General features: G+C 37.6%; 1 protein-coding gene across 2 annotated transcripts; it reads left to right on the top strand.

The window, feature by feature from the left end:
• Positions 1 to 554: 554 nt before the first annotated feature.
• Positions 555 to 16,881, top strand: PRPS2 (phosphoribosyl pyrophosphate synthetase 2). Of its 2 annotated transcripts, none has more exons than XM_009885947.1 (7): positions 555 to 735; positions 3,384 to 3,404; positions 6,955 to 7,053; positions 8,123 to 8,247; positions 10,756 to 10,929; positions 15,467 to 15,626; positions 16,601 to 16,881. In XM_009885947.1, exons 1-7 carry the CDS (start codon positions 631 to 633, stop codon positions 16,691 to 16,693), a joined length of 777 nt encoding a protein of 258 aa, XP_009884249.1. In that variant the 5' UTR covers positions 555 to 630; the 3' UTR covers positions 16,694 to 16,881. The 2 variants fall into 2 exon arrangements, with proteins under 2 accessions (XP_009884249.1, XP_009884250.1); XM_009885948.1 differs by having other exon boundaries at positions 701 to 739.
• The last annotated feature ends 203 nt before the right edge of the window (positions 16,882 to 17,084 follow it).

The raw sequence follows: 17,084 nt of genomic DNA, 5'->3' as shown, positions 1-17,084 counted from the left end.
TTACTTGGTATAGATTTTAACCAAACATCTGCTTTTAGGGTGTGGTTTGATAATTCTCTTCTGAAATGCAGTAGTTTTTTGAATTTAGTAACAATTATCATAGAAAAATAATTGTCCTTTTTAAGGAGATATTTTGATGCAGGTAGTATTTAATGCTCTAAAGTTGGCTCTGTTGTTTCTGTACTTATTTAGGTTACTCTTTAAATGGTCATCTCCTTGGGAGATGGCAAGGGTGCAAAAATATACAGACTAAACCAAAAAAAGCAGTATCAAATTTAATAACAATGTCAGCTGCATCAGTGTGATAGCCATAATTACATGTTGGTTGGTGTTGACCTTATGAAGACCATATTTAGGCTGAGGTAAATTTTAGACTGGCTTATACTGAAATAGACTTTGTGTCAAGGGGACAGTTACCCAAATTACTGTAAAAGATACCTTAGTCTAAATGGAGATAAACCTATTAGAAGTTTAAAACTGTTTTTTTCTATTCTTTAACAATGCTTTTCCAGTAATTCAAATGTTTAAATGGTCGTCTCCTGCTCTTTCAGTGTAGAGATTGGTGAAAGTGTGAGAGGAGAAGATGTGTATATCATCCAGAGTGGCTGTGGAGAAATAAATGATAACTTAATGGAACTGCTCATCATGATCAATGCTTGCAAGATTGCATCATCCTCCAGAGTGACTGCTGTAATTCCATGTTTTCCATATGCCAGGCAAGATAAGAAAGACAAGGTAGGTAAGAACTGTGTAACTTTGGAAGGCTTTTTTTCAGCTTGTTCACTTGAAGTTCTTGGAGATGAAACACATTTTCATAAACATTTAAGTGATTTGAAAGATTTTCGCTTTTTTATCCTTTTTGGTAAAAAGTTAAATTCTATATTCATCTATAGGTGAATGAAACGAGACAATAAATTATTTTTTGCGTGTGTTTAGATAATAGACATGCCTTCAGTTTGAAAAAGAAGGTACATCCTGTGTGTGTGGTATGTTGCAGAGTACTCTGCTAGCAAACCTCACCTGATGGGACTGCTTTTCCTGCTTTTTCTAGCTTCCTTTTTTTTTTAACCCCTACATACATTGAGAGAGTAGACCTTTTTAAATACTTTAACTGGTGAAATGAAATCCTAAATTTGAAGTGATGTAACCATTATGCAGGTGGGTTTTACCCTATATATTTAAACAGAGAGCCAAATGGAAGGAACTGAGTAAATCTGCAATGCATAACCAGAATTAATAAAAACATTATTTTGTGCTGCAAGGAAGATTAAAAAAAAAAAGTTTTTATATGTGTAATAATTATTTCTATTGATGCAGACCAAAAATTTTATGGGATCCCCATAAATACTCATTTGATTTTAGTGCCCTTTTTCTGAATTTGGTCTGCCATAACTGATTAATATACCAGTTCAGCCAAGTTGATAACACAGTAACAAACTCTCTATAGCAAATGAGTTTTATTTTTAAAAAATATGGAACTAAACTTTTCTCTCTACTATATATACAAAAAACCTCTAATGTTATGCTAATGTTAGTTTTACCTAAACTCATTTGAAAAGAACTAACAAGAATAAATGTGAATTTGGCTTTTAAGATTGGATTGCAATGCTGTCTTTTGGAAAATTCCTCCTCTCCAATACTTCTCATAAATGGACTGCCCCTTCCCTTTCACTTCAGGAGTGAGCCATCAAGAGAGCCATCCTGAAAGCCTTCTGTTGTTCTCTACATTCTTTTATATAAAACATAACAGGACTGAGAAGTAATGCGGAAACTAAAAATAATAGCAGATACTACAAAATATGTAATGTTCAGCCTGTGTTGTCTGAGAAAAAACTAAATATAGAAAAGTTATTTTCTAGTATAGTCATTCTGTAAGTGCAGTCTCTCTAATAGCATACTAATACTATCAAGACCCACTTGTTATACTTCCAAAAACGGAATTCAGGAGTTAAATAGGAGCTCGCTATTCTTTGCCCATTATCTTTGGAACTTCATTTTTTCCTGTGTTATTTACTGAATAATGCTCTCCCTCAATCAGGAGAGCTGAAAGACTTCTTTTTATCAAAAGAGCTTGAAAGGGAAGCAGTAAACACTGTGATGAAATGGAAGGAAAGCATCTCACTGTGTTTTGATTTCCAAATTCATATTGGAAGGCTCTGCTGGAGTTCTGCACCCTGCAGAGAACATCCTGCAAGTTCTCGGTGTAGGAAAAGGATGAGTTTTCCATGCATCTAGGTTATGACTTGTCAAGGGTACCCGAAATCCATGTGGTAGACTTCCAAGAGACACTTAAAACCCACAGTGTGTTGGCCTAGCATGCCACCCCAGGACCATTTTGTCTATTGGAAATGCCATCTGAAGATGGATAGCCTAGGAAAGTGGTTTTGATTAACAGAGATTTTTGAGCATTGTTCCAGACTGTTCTCTGAGTTCTTCTGCAATTCTAGGCAAGCCATTTCTCTTTTCTTTTTTTTCTTTTTTTTAACCTCTGTTTTGCAATTGAGAAAATGTTTGCCATCTTTGGAAATTAACCTTGGTAGTTGACCTCCATGTTGCAAAATAAGCTATAATATAGCTGTCAACATTGGGCAGCTTATTGACAGGGATATCTTTCCTCCTGCTGTTGGATTGCATCACATCACTTGGTCTTTGACCCACGTTGAATGCACAAGCTTTGTGTGCTGCCTGAAGTGTCAGCAAACTGCCAGCCATTTTCTTCCTATGGTTATACATAGATTTTTCTCTCTCTGGTGAAAGATATTAGTTTGCTTGACTGTGAACTGAAGCGGTATTATCTTCACTAGCTGGATGCTGTTTTCTGGTTTGAATTTAAGTTGTTGACTTTAATCCGTAAGAGAACTCAATAGACTGAGTCCTTGCTGCTTGAAATAACCCTTTATTCTTCATGCCTCTGTTGCAGTTACAATTGCTGAGAACAATGAAAGTGCTCTTGATTTATATATTTAAAGAAAGGGGCCTCACAGTAAAAAATCGTTCATAACAAGGCCTGTGTAATCTACTGTGGAAATTTTAATATTAAACCTGGACTAGTTTTAAATGAGAAACAGAGGCTTAAAAAAGGAAAAAAAGGCTTGCTGAGAATCATGGAAAAGTTGGTAAATTAATTCAGTCACAATCAAGCGCTGTCATAAACTAGAATACTTCTGATACACAATCTAGCTGATTTAAAATTAGCTCAGGTGTATCTGTGCTTTGGCCACAGGTGCATTTATGCATCCTCTAATTAGGCTAACCTTCCAAGCCGTGGGCAGGAAACATTCATGTAGGATGCTGGAGAGATGCCTTTGAGATAAGTTAGAAGTAGAGTCACAGGTGAGTTTGGTGTTCTACAGCTCATGTAACTTTGTTTTTTTGATTTGTAGAAGGGGTCCGTGGAGCGTTGGGTAGGTATCCTTTTTTTTTTTTTTTAAATCTAATGCTATGCATTTCCATTAATATGGCCTTAAAGGGTGAAACTTACTGGGTTACATTATGTATAACTGGGAACATTTTCAGTTTCACTTCTTCTTGATTTCAGTTGTGTTTCACCTAGGCCATGACAGTAATCATGTGGAATAGTTTCCTACTAGAAAACACCTAGCTTCCAGTTAAAAATTTATCTGGACTTTCAAGATAATGGCTGTCAACTTCTGAAGCTTCAAAGCATATCTCATTTTTGAAAATATAAATTTAGGTAATACATTAGTGAACATTCAGTATCCATACACTTCACAACTGGTTTTCTTGGAAGTGGAAGTTCCAGTTATAAATCTTTGGAATTTCTTGGATTTTTTTTTTGTTCATTATGCATGTGATGCATTTTGAGCAGGACAGTGTAATAAGATGCTTAAAGGCAACAGAACTTTAATCTTGATGGACAACTTTTACTTTCACCGATACGTCCTTTGCATAGTTACTCTTGTGAGGTTGTTCATACTAGCTTTGTGGATTCCCCCATGCTTCTGGTAATTTTAAGAATTGTGAATAAATTTGTAATGCATCACAAAAGAAATCATTCATATAACTGGTTATACGTAAGTGGGGAATTTGCTTAGGAACTAAAATATCAGTGATTATTTTTTTTTACAATTTAGTTTCTGTACATAATGTAATGTTGCGTTTCACACTAATAATTCTGAAACTAATCTCAAATTATGTCAAAGAATGGAACAATGAATAATGTGAATCTGTTTATGTTCTTGCCTCTCTGATCAGAAGCAAACCTTACAAACTCAAAGATAAAGAAAATCTTGAGTTCTCATCTAGCTTTGTCATCCAAGCTTCTGAATAATGAGGCCAGGTTATCTGAGGTTCCCATGAATATACTCCCTTTGATTTTAAAATAATCTTCAATTTGGATCATATTATAGTCTGAAACTTATTTTCTATGCAAGCAATCAAATCTTAAATCCTTTTGAACATCATGCGTGTTTTCTTTAATGCACAATTTTGTGTAAAGGAAACTGTCAGATAGCTGCAAACTTCATTTGTCTTAATCTCCTATTAGCCCATTCTTGAGAAACAGGTATTCGTGTCTGGCTATCTTTCCTTCCAAGACCCTCTGTCCACCAACACATAGGCAATCTCTGATGTGTGCATGTCTGCTAAAACAAGTTACCTAGTGGTAAAACCTTCAAGTTCTTCCTTCTGGGAAGGCAGCCTGCAAGGCCAGCAACTGAAAGAAGTACCAACTGGTAATGTATACATTAGTATTTGATGCAGGAAAGTATTATGGGTATTTGTTGGGGTTTTTTTGTGTGTGATGGTGATTCTCATGATATTGATATGTGAGACAAGCTCAGTAGTATTCACATTAAACAGAAATGGAAAAAATAAAAGTGAAATTCATTATGCCGGATGGAGTGGAAATGGCAATCCATGTTCTGGGAAGAATGTAATTTGCCTTTAGCAGATAGCCTGAACTAGTTACTTGTTTCTACCAGGACAGGTGGTCTTGGTTTGCCATCCTCATTTCCCTTCTCTTCCATTTAGCTGCCTTATCTGACGCTGTGGGTTGAGACTAGTCCTAGAGTGCAGCACAAGGGAAGTGGTGGAAGTGTATAGCCTGGGAAGAAGGGATGGGACAATCAGGGGAGCAGACCTCTGGTTTCACCATCACCTGTTAATCCATCTTAGCCATAGCATCAAACCAGATCTTAGGAAAGAGCTGATAAGAGAACAGTGTTGTAGAGTCAGAAGAGTAGATTTGTTAGATTTTATTAGATTTGTTTTATTAGATGTTGCCAGAGGTTTGAGAATATTTTGAAGCCCAGCTTTAAAATGTCAGTTTGTACTGCTAAGGTGAACTGAAGTGATCAGGAATTTGAATAGCGTGAACCAAAAGATTACTACTAATAATAGAAATATCCAGAAAGCTTTGACTGACTTGGACCTTACAAAACTGGCCTTAAATGAGGAGCAGCATAGTCCTCAGTAACTGAAAAATCATCTGTGCTAATGATAACAAACTCTTATGGAAGCTATATGCACCTGAGTTGTGACAGCGAGCACTTCCCTAGATCTCTACGTATATCTTCTGCGTATCTTATACAGACCAAATTGTGTTTCACGGAACATCACCACTAAAACCAAAAGGGATGGTTTTCAAAATGAAGAATTTCTGTTATAATGATGATAAACTTGATTGAGCCATAAGGAAGACTGCAATATCTCAGCTTCTTTTCTGGAAGTATGTTGGCAATCTGCAGTTTAAAACAGAGAAATATCAAATTTCCACCTAAATTAGCACAGGTTTTGCGGAAATACTGGCTCCTTCATATGACACAGACAGCAAAGCATCCAGGTTAAACTGGCAGTGGTTCAACTTATTTTAGGTTATGCCCGTGAGCATCAGTGGAAGGACAGCAGAGGTACTCTGTAGTTGTGTGTATGGGGTGGAGGGAGAGCGGGTTCCTAGGAGGCTAGATGAGGCTTTTGATAAAGAGATGTAGCAGGAGACAATACTGTGCCAGCAAAAATCAGTCTGACACTGAGATGGAATCTCTGAATTGCAGTTCTGCCTTTATACTAATGTTATTGACAGCTATTACCCTTATTTAAAGACTGGCAAAAAAGAAAACAGGAGGTTTTGTTTAGAGAGGTTTCTGTTAGAGAAAGCTGTCTAGGGCAACATAGCTTTTTTTCAGAGCTTAAAACAATCTGAAAAAGCTTTGGCGTTGCTCAAGGTACCCTCCAGTCATGATTTTCCATCTTTTTTTATGTCGCTGTTTGTTCTGCATTCTTGTCAGTTTTAAAAAGCTCTTGACATTGGCATTAACTCTTCTAATTAGATTTTTGCTGCTCTTTTGTTCTCTCCACTTCTCTCCACCCCACCGCCCCCAATCCCTTTTGGGAATTCTAGACTCCTAATTGCATCCAACAATTAAGCCTGAATTAGCAAAAAAGAATAAATAATAGACCAGGGTAGAAGACCCTGCCAACATGGATCTGTTACAAGCTTTACTGTATCATGAAGAAATGCTTGGTACTAACTTTGTTTTAAAGTGGTGTTTTCAAAATTTGGGTTCACTATCCCTTCAATCTTTGGTTTTGGCAATGTTTTTTTAGAACAGGATAGTTGCTTGAGTGTTGGATCTTAATGTAAGGTAGGAGATTGACTGTCTGTCTGTTATAGAAAAGCTAATGGAAAGTTTTAAATAGAAGAACTGGAAAATTATATCCTTAATTTTATCTGCTTGTTAGTCAAATTGCAACAAAGCAGTATTAGGCAGAGTGTACAAACTGATTTAGATATTCCTAAATGTTTTGCTGAGTTTCAAAACCCTGGTAGCAAGATTAGCTATTGACAGGCTAGTTTGACTGAAGTTCTGGAGCTCTTCATATCTAGATTCCAAATATTCTAAAGGAAAAATCAAGAGAAGTAGCTAATTTTCTGACTCCTTCCATCTAGTCGAAATCTTTTTAAAATTAAAACCTTTGTGCTTTATTCCTCAGAGTCGTGCTCCAATCTCTGCAAAACTTGTTGCCAACATGCTGTCAGTTGCAGGGGCTGACCACATCATCACCATGGACTTACATGCTTCTCAGATCCAGGTAACTATTGGTTCTTACTAACTGTGACTAGGGGCTCTACTGAATTAAAGTGAAAGGCTAATATTAATTCTCTGTTCTTTTCTCATTGTTCTAAAAGGCTGTGTACAGAAGTGTAATTCTCGGGGTTCAGAGAAAGTCTCACTACCTGTTTCTGATTAAATCCCCTTTTTGAAAGAGACCAGCCTTGGTGGTCTTGGGTGATTTTGCAGGAACTTTACTTGTGCATTGGAGTCTTCTGTGGAATTTGCCAAGTCTAGTGTAAAGAGCTCCCAGAATATAAAATATACTGGTCTGGGGCAAGTTCTTTTAATCTTGGCCTGGTCAGAGGTTATAGTATTGCACTAGGTAGAGTTCTCTGGTTACAGCCAAGGGAACAATATTCTCCTAAGAGAAGTGGAAATGTTGGCTTACTGCTGAATCCAGCAATCACAAAACTCTTTCCGCAGACGGAGCAGATGTGATTTGTCATTCTCATGTGTAACTCTTTTCAAGATACCTTGTTTTTTCTAGAAAATGCCTTCTTTTCCAGTTCTGGTATTCTATTTAATCAGAATTTCCTATTATGCTACATGGCTGTCGTGTAAACAAAAAGCAGTTTCATTTGTGGTCTAACACATTTCTTGCTGTTACAACTTGTACAAAAGGAAAGACTCCGTTTCTACTGCTCAAGTAAACTAAAAGGGGATCTTCCCCATATTGAAATACTACTGTCCATGTCAAGCATTTCAGATTTATGGAAGTGGAGTATTACTTGCTGGATTTTTTGAGAGCTTTTCACAAGCATGAATTTACTTGAGTGCCTGAAGGTGATCTCTTCTGTTTTTTAGATCTTTTGAGAACAGCTGTTGTTTATTTCACTACTCTTGGGTGAGATTTTGAGAGACCTTAGTATTTGTTTAACTTCTGCTGCATCAGATAGTAATATCAGAGGGTAGAATTAGGCCAGTGTAAAATACTAATTAAAGTTCTACCATATATGAAAGGCAAAAGCTTGATTCTTTCCCTGTGTCTTTCTTCCAGGTAACACATAAACATACATTCATGAAGCTCTCTTTCTCTTTTGGACTAGGGTTTCTTTGACATTCCAGTAGATAACCTGTATGCAGAACCTGCAGTGCTGCAGTGGATTAAAGAGAACATTTTGGAGTGGAGAAACTGTATCATAGTCTCACCTGATGCAGGTGGTGCAAAAAGGTACTATACAAGCCTAAAACTGTTTGTTTTCCATATAGTTAGTGGTTAGTGAACTAGTTTGTCTAGTCTTTTCCTCTATGAATTGTGCAAGACACAGGGTACATCACGGGTGATTCCAACTGCATTGTAAAAACAGAATAGTTCTTTCAATGTTGTTCATGCTTGAAAACATCCAGGAGCTTTCTATACTCTAAAGAATATCTTTTTCTTTCTCCCTGGATATGGCCTCATTAGCTGAATCCCTCCACAGGAGGGAAGAGATTTTTCCTGCTGCTTGCTTCTTTAGTCCAGTTGCTGCACCTCTTCCTGCTTCGCTCTGGAATTGCCTAAGTTTTCCTTCTCTGTCAAAGCATATGGCCTATCCCTGCTGTACCTGCTGGCATTTAGGTAAGAGCTTGCTCACGTTGTGTTTCTTTTCTCTTTGTTATTGCATTCCAGCTGTAAACCTATTGACCCCAAATTGTGCACTGTGAATACTAAAAAAAGGGAGTGAAGTTTAGTTTTCAGTGGCAAAAAGTGAAAATAGAAAAGTTAGTTCATTGGAGTGTTTCTTCATTCACAGTGTGTGATACTCATTTTGCAGACTATATTTTATTTGCTATCTGTTGAGTAGAAACTAATGCAAAAGCTCAGAAGCACACTGGCCGGTGAGGTGATAAAGCATGCCATTGAGGCGAAATGCTTATTTTCAAGTTTTATTGGTCATGCTGCTGCTACAAAACCGAATGGCAACAAAGACAACTGAAGTAAGAATCCTGTAAGCCCATAGTGAGTTAAATGTTTGGAATGCAGTATGGGGAAAATGTGAAAGACTGTCATAATTTGATTTTAATTGAAGTCCTTGGGTCTGTTGTGAGTGTTCATGTTCTAATAATTAATAGGGAAATAAGACTGATTAGAACTCCATAGTTGTTCCTGTGTGGATTAATCAAGTTAAAGATCTGAAGAATATAAACTGTAGAAAGTATTCAAAAATTCAGATGACTCAGTCAATTAAATTCATTTGTTCCTATCTGAATACTGTTGCTTTCACTTTTGTTTCTGGTTTGACAATTTTTTTTAACAAGATACAGCCTTTGTTTAGAATTCAAGTCAGAAGACAGCTTTTTTTTTCCCCTAGCAAATATTTCTATATTACCAAATTGATCATGAGTTTATTTTTTGAGGACCACTCTCACTGTATTTAACATAGGTAGATACAGTCTGGTTTTGATACCTTTCTGTTGTAATGCAACCAAGCAGTTGCTGTTGCAGCAGGAAAGATGTTGGTTTCAATAAATTCACAGCTTCTCCTTCACCTCTAATAATGTAATGTAAAGAAAATGGTTTGGCCTTTCCTTTTAAGACATGTAGACCTTTAAAATAATTCTTGGGATAATGAAAAGTGAATAGACTGTGAAGAAAGTTTTAAAATTTAAATCTGTAAGCTTTAAAGAAATTTAAAAAAAAAAACCCACCCACATGTTCTTGCACTCATTTAAAATATCTAAATTCTTTTTTGTTTCTTACCACTTGCTTGTTTGTTTTCCCAGCTTATTAAATTTTGTGACTGAAATAAGGCATACAAATTCTATTGATATCTTAATGCCTTTGAGGTATTGAGGCTTACTATGAAACTATATCATTACTCACAAAAAATGCCAAAACATTTGAGTTTTTGTTTATCACCCAGTTGTTGAAATGCAGTAACTAAAAAATCCTTCATATTTAATTAGTAAAGAAACAAAACTGTGTTCTCCAATTGTGCAGTTACTAATCCTGTTAACAACATTCTAAATGTATTCTCAAAGACAGGCTACAAGGTTGAACCAGCATAGAAAAGCATAGTATTATTTATTCCTGTGTCTTTATACCTACCAGGTCTGGTGTACTTAAAAAAAAAAAAGCAATGAGAAGTCTAATAAATTAAGTTTGTTATTGGAGGTTTGTCTGGCCACCAGAGGTCCCCCTGAATAGTTTTAAAAGATCTTGTTCAAGCAGATGTATTGCTGAGGGAATTGCTAATGAAGTAAGCTACTTCATTACTAGTCAAGCACTGCTAAAAGAATTATTAATCATGATTAACTTACTTGTTTGGTTTTTCCCATTGGTTTGTTTTCACATTCCTGTAGTGGTATTTTCACTTAGGATGTTAAAGTGCACACTGCTTTAGGTTTAGAATGGAGGCTACCTCTACTTTAAATTATCTAGTGTGACTAGGTATTGCAGCAGGCTAATAAAAGCTGTGAATAGCTGAAATGTTTTCAAAGCCAGGCACTTAATGACAGAAACCCAAAGTCAATTCAAGGAAAAAATCTGTTTCTGTAGTGTAGCTTAAGACTCTCTGGTTGTATTTATTAGCAGTGAATTAAAATTGTTTCTAACCTGTCTCATTACTAGCAAAAGCTTGTGCTGCAATAATTTGAAAGCAAGGAAACATAAAAACTGTTTTATGAGAAATACACATGCATGCCTCTGTTTCTTTTAAAATCTTTTTCTAAGTGTGTTGTATTTCTTCCTGTAACTTAGGGTTACTTCAATTGCTGACAGACTGAATGTGGAATTTGCTCTCATTCATAAGGAAAGAAAGAAGGCAAATGAAGTGGACAGAATGGTCTTGGTTGGGGATGTGAAAGACAGAGTAGCAATTCTGGTCGATGACATGGCTGACACATGTGGCACAATATGTCATGCAGCAGACAAGTAAGTATTATTGTGAACTGGCCCACTGTCTCACTGTACTGTAACCTGCAGATAGCTGACGAACACAGTTGCGGTGTCCTGCATGCTTACAACTCAACCTGAACTCTGTAGAATAAAGTCACTCTGATCCTTGAGTCTATGGGTCACAGTCCTGTGATCAAGCTGTGTCCTTCTTTAGAATGTGGAATTGAGAAAATATCTGCATATTATTTATTATCTGTATTTAGAAAGAGAAAAGGATAAATGAAAAGTCATATAAATAGGAAGAGACTTGGGCCACCTAGTGCATTTTTCAGTTCCAAGGCTGAAACAACAGATAGAAAATCATTCTCTTCTTAAGCCTCATCATGGAGCCTTTCCACTCTCTGTAGGCTATCTTTGATAAAGCTTTCCTAGCTTGAACATTGGAAAGTATTTTCTCCCCAGTGTTCAATGTGGCTTTAATATTTATCTTTAATGTACATCTTCAGTATAAAATTACTTGTCCTTTTCATCTGAGGAGGTGAGAATAAGTTTTCCTGTCTTTTGTCTGGAAGTTAGTTGAAATGTTCTCATTCTCCTCTAGACTGAGTAACTTCAGTTTGTGCAGTCTTTTCACATGGTTTCTAGACTTATGCTCCGTTGTTGATGCCCTCTGGGTTCTTTCCAGCTGGTCCACTTCTTGAAGTGGAGCATGTGAATGTAGACCCACTATCTTAACTGAGGCCCTAGCGGTGCTAAATAGAAAGGATTACCTTATGGTTTTCCAGCTGGTTTTATGCTGGTACATTTCAGGGTAGCAGTAGGGTTTTTTCAACAGAACTTGTCATTGTTGACTGCACTGAACTTTGGTAATGTCTGTAGCCTTTTAAAAAAAACTGCGGATTCCTGAAATTAATTCTTCCTATTGCTGTAGCTTCACAACTCAATATGTATGGCAGTAACTCTAGCTTGAAGATCGTCTTGACAAATTGGAGAAATGGACTTAAATTCATTAAGAACAAATATGAGGTATTACAGTTAAGCAATACTAAAGTGCTCTCCTGCCCATCCACTCATATTCAGACATGTACTACCAACTTTGGCTAGGGAAGTCAAGGGCTGCAATCTAAGCTTGTTAAACTTAAAGCCTCAAGTTTTAAATCCTCCATTCAAAGACCTTTTATTTTGATATTGTTTATAGCAAAGCCAAGCCCCATATGATTGTAAATAGCACACATTAAAAGTGGGAAGGAACTGCTGAGGAGCAAGACATAGGGATGTTTTAAATTGATGTTGCTGAACTTTACTGTAGCATTGCTACTCTTGGGTGTAATCCTTTCTAAAGCTAATATGTCTCAGTTGAGAGCATTTTGAATTTATATTCCTGTCCAATGTATTTGTAGACACTATGAGAGTATCAAGTAGTCCTGCATCCAAAACAGGTCCATGTGGTACTTCCTGCCTGACTCTATTTGGAATCATACAATTGTTTAGGTTGAAAAAGACTTTTAAGGTTGTTGAGTCCAACCGTTAACGTAACGCTGCCAAAACCACCACTAAGCCATTTCCCTAAGCACCACATCTACATGTCTTTTAAATACTTCCAGGGATGGGGACTCAACCACTTCCCTGGGCAGCCTGTTGCAATGCTTGACAATCCTATCAGTGAAGAAATTCTTCATAATATCCAACCTAAACCTCCCCTGGTGTAACTTGAGGCCGTTTTGTCTTGTCCTATCACTTGTTACTTGGGAGAAGAGACAAACTCCCCACCTTGCTGCATGCTCCTTTCAGGTAGCTGTAGAAAGCGATAAGGTCTCCCCTTAGCCTCCAGGCTCAACAGCCCCAGTTCCCTCAGCCACTTCTCATGAGTCTTATTTCTAGACCCTTCACCAGCTTTGTTGCCCTTCTTTGGACACACTCCAGCACTTCAATGTCTGTCTTGCAGTGAGGTGCCTGAAACTGAACACAGTATTCAAGGTAAGGCCTCGCTAGTGCCAAGTACAGGGAAACAATCACTGTCCTAGTCCTGCTGGCCACGCTATTCCTGATACAAGCCAGGATGCTACTAGCCTTCTTGGCCACCTGGGCACACTGCTGGCTCATATTCAGCCAGCTGTTGACCAACACCCCCAGGTCCTTTTCTGCCGGGCAGCTTTCCAGCCACTCTTCCCCAAGCCTGTAGCACTGCATGGGGTTGTCGTGGCCCAAGTGCAGGAACCAGCACTTGGCCTTGGCCCATCAATCCAGCCTGTCCAGATCCCTCTGTAGAGTCCTTCTACCCTTAGGAGATCGATACTCCCACCCAACTTGGTGTCATCTGCAAACTTACTGAGGGTGCTCTTGATCTCATCCAGATAGTTGATAAAGATGTTAAACAGAACTGGGCCCAATACTGATAATGGCCTCCTGTGGATCGCCACTTGTGACAGGCCACCAGCTGGTTTTAACTCCCTTTCACCATGACTCTTTGAGCTCAACCATCTAGCCAGTTTTTTTAGCCAGCAAAGCGTACACCTGTACAAGCCATAAGCAGCCAGTTTCTCCAGGAGAATGCTGTGGAGAACCGTGTCAAAACAACAGGGTAAACTTTAAGTGAGCTAGACATCACTGTTTGTTTTGAAGTAAAGATCATCCTGAGTTTACAGTCTTCAGTTGCAGGCTTGCAGTTTGCATCTAGATAAAAAGGGTGCAAAAAAACGTGTGGTAGAGGCATTCATATAGTCTTGTGTTTCTTTTCACTTTGGAAATATGGTGGAATTTTGGAAAGTGGTATTGTGCAGTTGTGTGCTATCTGCATGCTTATCTTTATCAGACCCCAAAGTGTGCTTCTGGGCAGTACCCTTGGCAGATCAAAATCACAAGTTCCCTAGCCAATGATATTTTTTTTTAATAATCCTTTGCATAAGGAGGGCTCCGAGGGCTGGAGCACCTCTCCTATGAGGACAGGCTGAGAGTGCTGGGGCTGTTCAGCCTGGAGAAGAGAAGGCTCCGGGGAGGTCTTATTGCAGCCTTCCGGGACCTAAAAGGGGCCTACAGGAGAGCTGGGGAAGGACTTTTTTACTAGGCCATGTAGTGACAGGACGAGGGGGAATGGATATAAACTGGAAGAGGGCAGGTTTAAATTAAACATTAGGAAGAAGTTTTTCACTGTGAGGGTGGTAAGGCACTGGAACAGGTTGCTCAGGGAGGGTGTTGAGGCCCCATCCCTGGAGGTGTTCAAGACCAGGCTGGACGTGGCCTTGGGCAACCTGGTCTAGTGGGAGGTGTCCCTGTCTATGGCAGGGGGGTTGGAACTCGATGATCTTCAAGGTCCTTTCCAACCTAAACCATTCTATGATTCTATAAAGACAGTTAATTCCTGTCAAAAAGGATGCCTTTATTTGTCTCCTGTTATGAAAGAAGCATTTCTTTATTTACCTACAGTAGATTTCTATAAAGCAAAGCCTAAAACCATCAGAAACCTTCAATGTATCTGCAGTGTTTACTAAGAAAGATGCTTTTGCTTGGGTGATGCTGCCCTATATCACATTCTTGGTATGAAGTAATGCTTTTCATTAACGCCAAATCTAGGTGAGATGTACTTTGTGCTTAATTAGACTTGCTCACTAAAATACTTTTTAGGCCTCTTTTTATCTCAGCAACCTAGATGCAATTTAGATCAAGCAAAGGAACTAATAAATGTATTTTCAGAAATAGCAGATCAGCTTGCTTAAGTACAAACTTAAGTACACACCCTTGGTACATACTTACCCTGTTGTAGTGAGAATCCTCCTTGTAGGTTGCAGCTGCTAAATGTAACGCTGAGAATGACCAGAAAACTTTGATTCTGTTGAGTCATTTCAAAATGAGATGATGTTTTTGTCTTTTTTCCTATCTTACTGTGCTTATACTATGATTTGATAAAATACCACTCTTCAGGGCCTCCGTTTTTAAGACTGGAAAAAGCAGCTAGAACATAGCTGAGTGCCTGGAGGCAGACAGGCCAGTCAAAACCAAATTAAGAGATTCTGACTCATTCATAAGGTGTTCTAGTTCTTTGATGTATATTTTTTTTCTCCTGTGCTGCATCATCTCACTGCATGCTTGGATCAGCAGCATGTCTTCCCACAACCTTGCTAGGCTTTAAATCATTAACATGTCTTCTTCCGCAGAAACTCTTTCCAAGCAGAAGTGTTTGAATTGCAAATGAAAATAAAGGTGGACAATAATGGAGGCACACAAGTTGTGAATACTGCTGTCCAACCTACTTCATTTTTGCCTGATTAAGATAGGTAGAAAACTTGTACTGGAATTCAGTTGTGTGTTGTGTTGATATGGTCAGAAGTCCAGCATTTTAGATTAGTATCACTACTACCAATAAGAACCTCTTTTAATTAGGAGTTATTTATTTATTTTTGTGAGACTTACTCATATAGCCTGAAGAAGTTCTGAATTATTTTGTAGATATTTGTATCTTCCTGTGGCTTCCAGGAGGAATTTATGTGTAAAATGTCTTTTACATAGATTTGTATCTGGCTTCATCTATAGCCATGTATGTAAACATCACAGCATGCTTCTCCTTTGTGTTCTACAGGTTAGTATCTGCTGGAGCTACTAAAGTTTATGCCATTCTTACTCATGGCATCTTTTCTGGTCCTGCTATTTCTCGGATTAATAACGCATCGTTTGAGGCTGTTGTGGTAACTAATACAATCCCCCAAGAAGAGAAGATGAAACACTGCCCAAAAATCCAGGTACAATGGTGGTTTTCTGTCATCTGTTTAAACTCTGGATTTATATTTTACTGTTCACTGATGTTAGAATTTGTGCCTTGAGAAGAAAATATTATTCTAAAATACCTTGTGCAGCTCTGTTGTTTGCGGAACAACTTGCTAAAGCATGTCAAAGAACTGTTTTCAAGGGATTCAGGCAGTACAGTAGAGTGCTGCAAAATATTTGGCATTTGCAATAGATTTGAGTATGCCTGACTCTGAAAGAGTGACAAACAAAATTGCCTGGGGCTTGGGTTTGTGTTTTTTTTTTTTATCAATATTAATCATACTATATTTGTATGTAGGAACTTAAGTAATTTACGTTATTGTGGATGCCACAGAAACCTTAGGGAACAACTTTTTTTAAATACACTAATGAAAATGCAAGGTAACAATGACATATGTTTCTTTTCAAAAACCAAACTGAAAATACAAAGCTGACTTATGTCAGTAGCTTTTACATGAGATTGTTCTGGGTGGTCATGTGTCCCTTTTGAAGTTTTTCCGTAGTACAGTGTGGAGAAAATCGTAAAAGGTTTTTTTTAATGCAACATTGAATTTGAAAATGTTTAAAATTTATTTGGTATTTATTGAAACAGGGCAAGCACTTAAAAGGTATACTTCCTTTAAACTGTATTTATGTCAAGTAGACACTGCCATCTGATGGTTAGAATAATTTCTTTTTGATAACATGCCCTGTGTCAGCAGTCTTCAGCAGTACTCCTGTGCAGCAATCTTACTCAATGCTTTCTTACTCATCTTTATTAGTTTCTACTCTGTATTAATGCAGTTCTTATGTAGAGGTTACCTAGTGCTTTAATGTTATTTTATTTCCTAGAGGAGGTAAGAGAGCACAATGGTAAATTAGATGTTTGTTTTTTTGTGAACTGTATAGTTGATTGTTCCTGGCATCCTGTAAAAGTTATCATCTTGATTTTTATTTTTTTTTCTTTCAGTTTATTGACATTTCCATGATCCTGGCTGAGGCAATTCGAAGAACACACAATGGTGAATCTGTGTCTTACCTCTTCAGTCATGTCCCCTTGTAACTGCAGGAGGTTACATTGCATCTTTGCAAAGGTCCCTTCAGCTAGCACTGTTGTTTTTATCAATGCATCTCAACCATAAGAAATGAGTATCTTTGTACAATTCCAGAGCTTGTATGTTTAATTACTATATTTGTCTTGTAATTACCATTTGTTCTTTGTAAATGGGCAATAAATCTGTCTTGCAGAAATTTTATGAATTCCCTTGAGAGTCTGGAAGTCTTGTGTGTTGTGTAAGTTCTTTTCTGTACCGATCTTCACTTTTCACTAAACTGCTGCTTTAGATCCATTTTTCTTACAGAACTATTAACTGTCTGTTCATAGAACCTAATGGGATATATGCATATAAGATCACTTTCTGTGTTAAGCTAAATGCTGCAGGCTTGGGTATCTT

Source organism: Charadrius vociferus, unplaced genomic scaffold (genome assembly GCF_000708025.1).
Source record: "Charadrius vociferus isolate BGI_N301 unplaced genomic scaffold, ASM70802v2 scaffold105, whole genome shotgun sequence".
Classification (NCBI taxonomy): Eukaryota; Metazoa; Chordata; class Aves; order Charadriiformes; family Charadriidae; genus Charadrius; species Charadrius vociferus.
The sequence above is the reverse complement of the archived record's forward strand: the minus strand, read 5'-3'. Positions and strand labels throughout refer to the sequence as shown.

Bases quoted from the DNA above. Each gene is read 5' to 3' on its own strand.
- PRPS2 (XM_009885947.1), top strand. From the start codon at position 631: ATGGAACTGCTCATCATGATCAATGCTTGCAAGATTGCATCATCCTCC. The intron at 736-3,383 runs GTAGGTAAGAAC...TTTGATTTGTAG, and splicing joins GGCAAGATAAGAAAGACAAG to AAGGGGTCCGTGGAGCGTTG. The intron at 15,627-16,600 runs GTACAATGGTGG...TTTTTCTTTCAG, and splicing joins AACACTGCCCAAAAATCCAG to TTTATTGACATTTCCATGAT.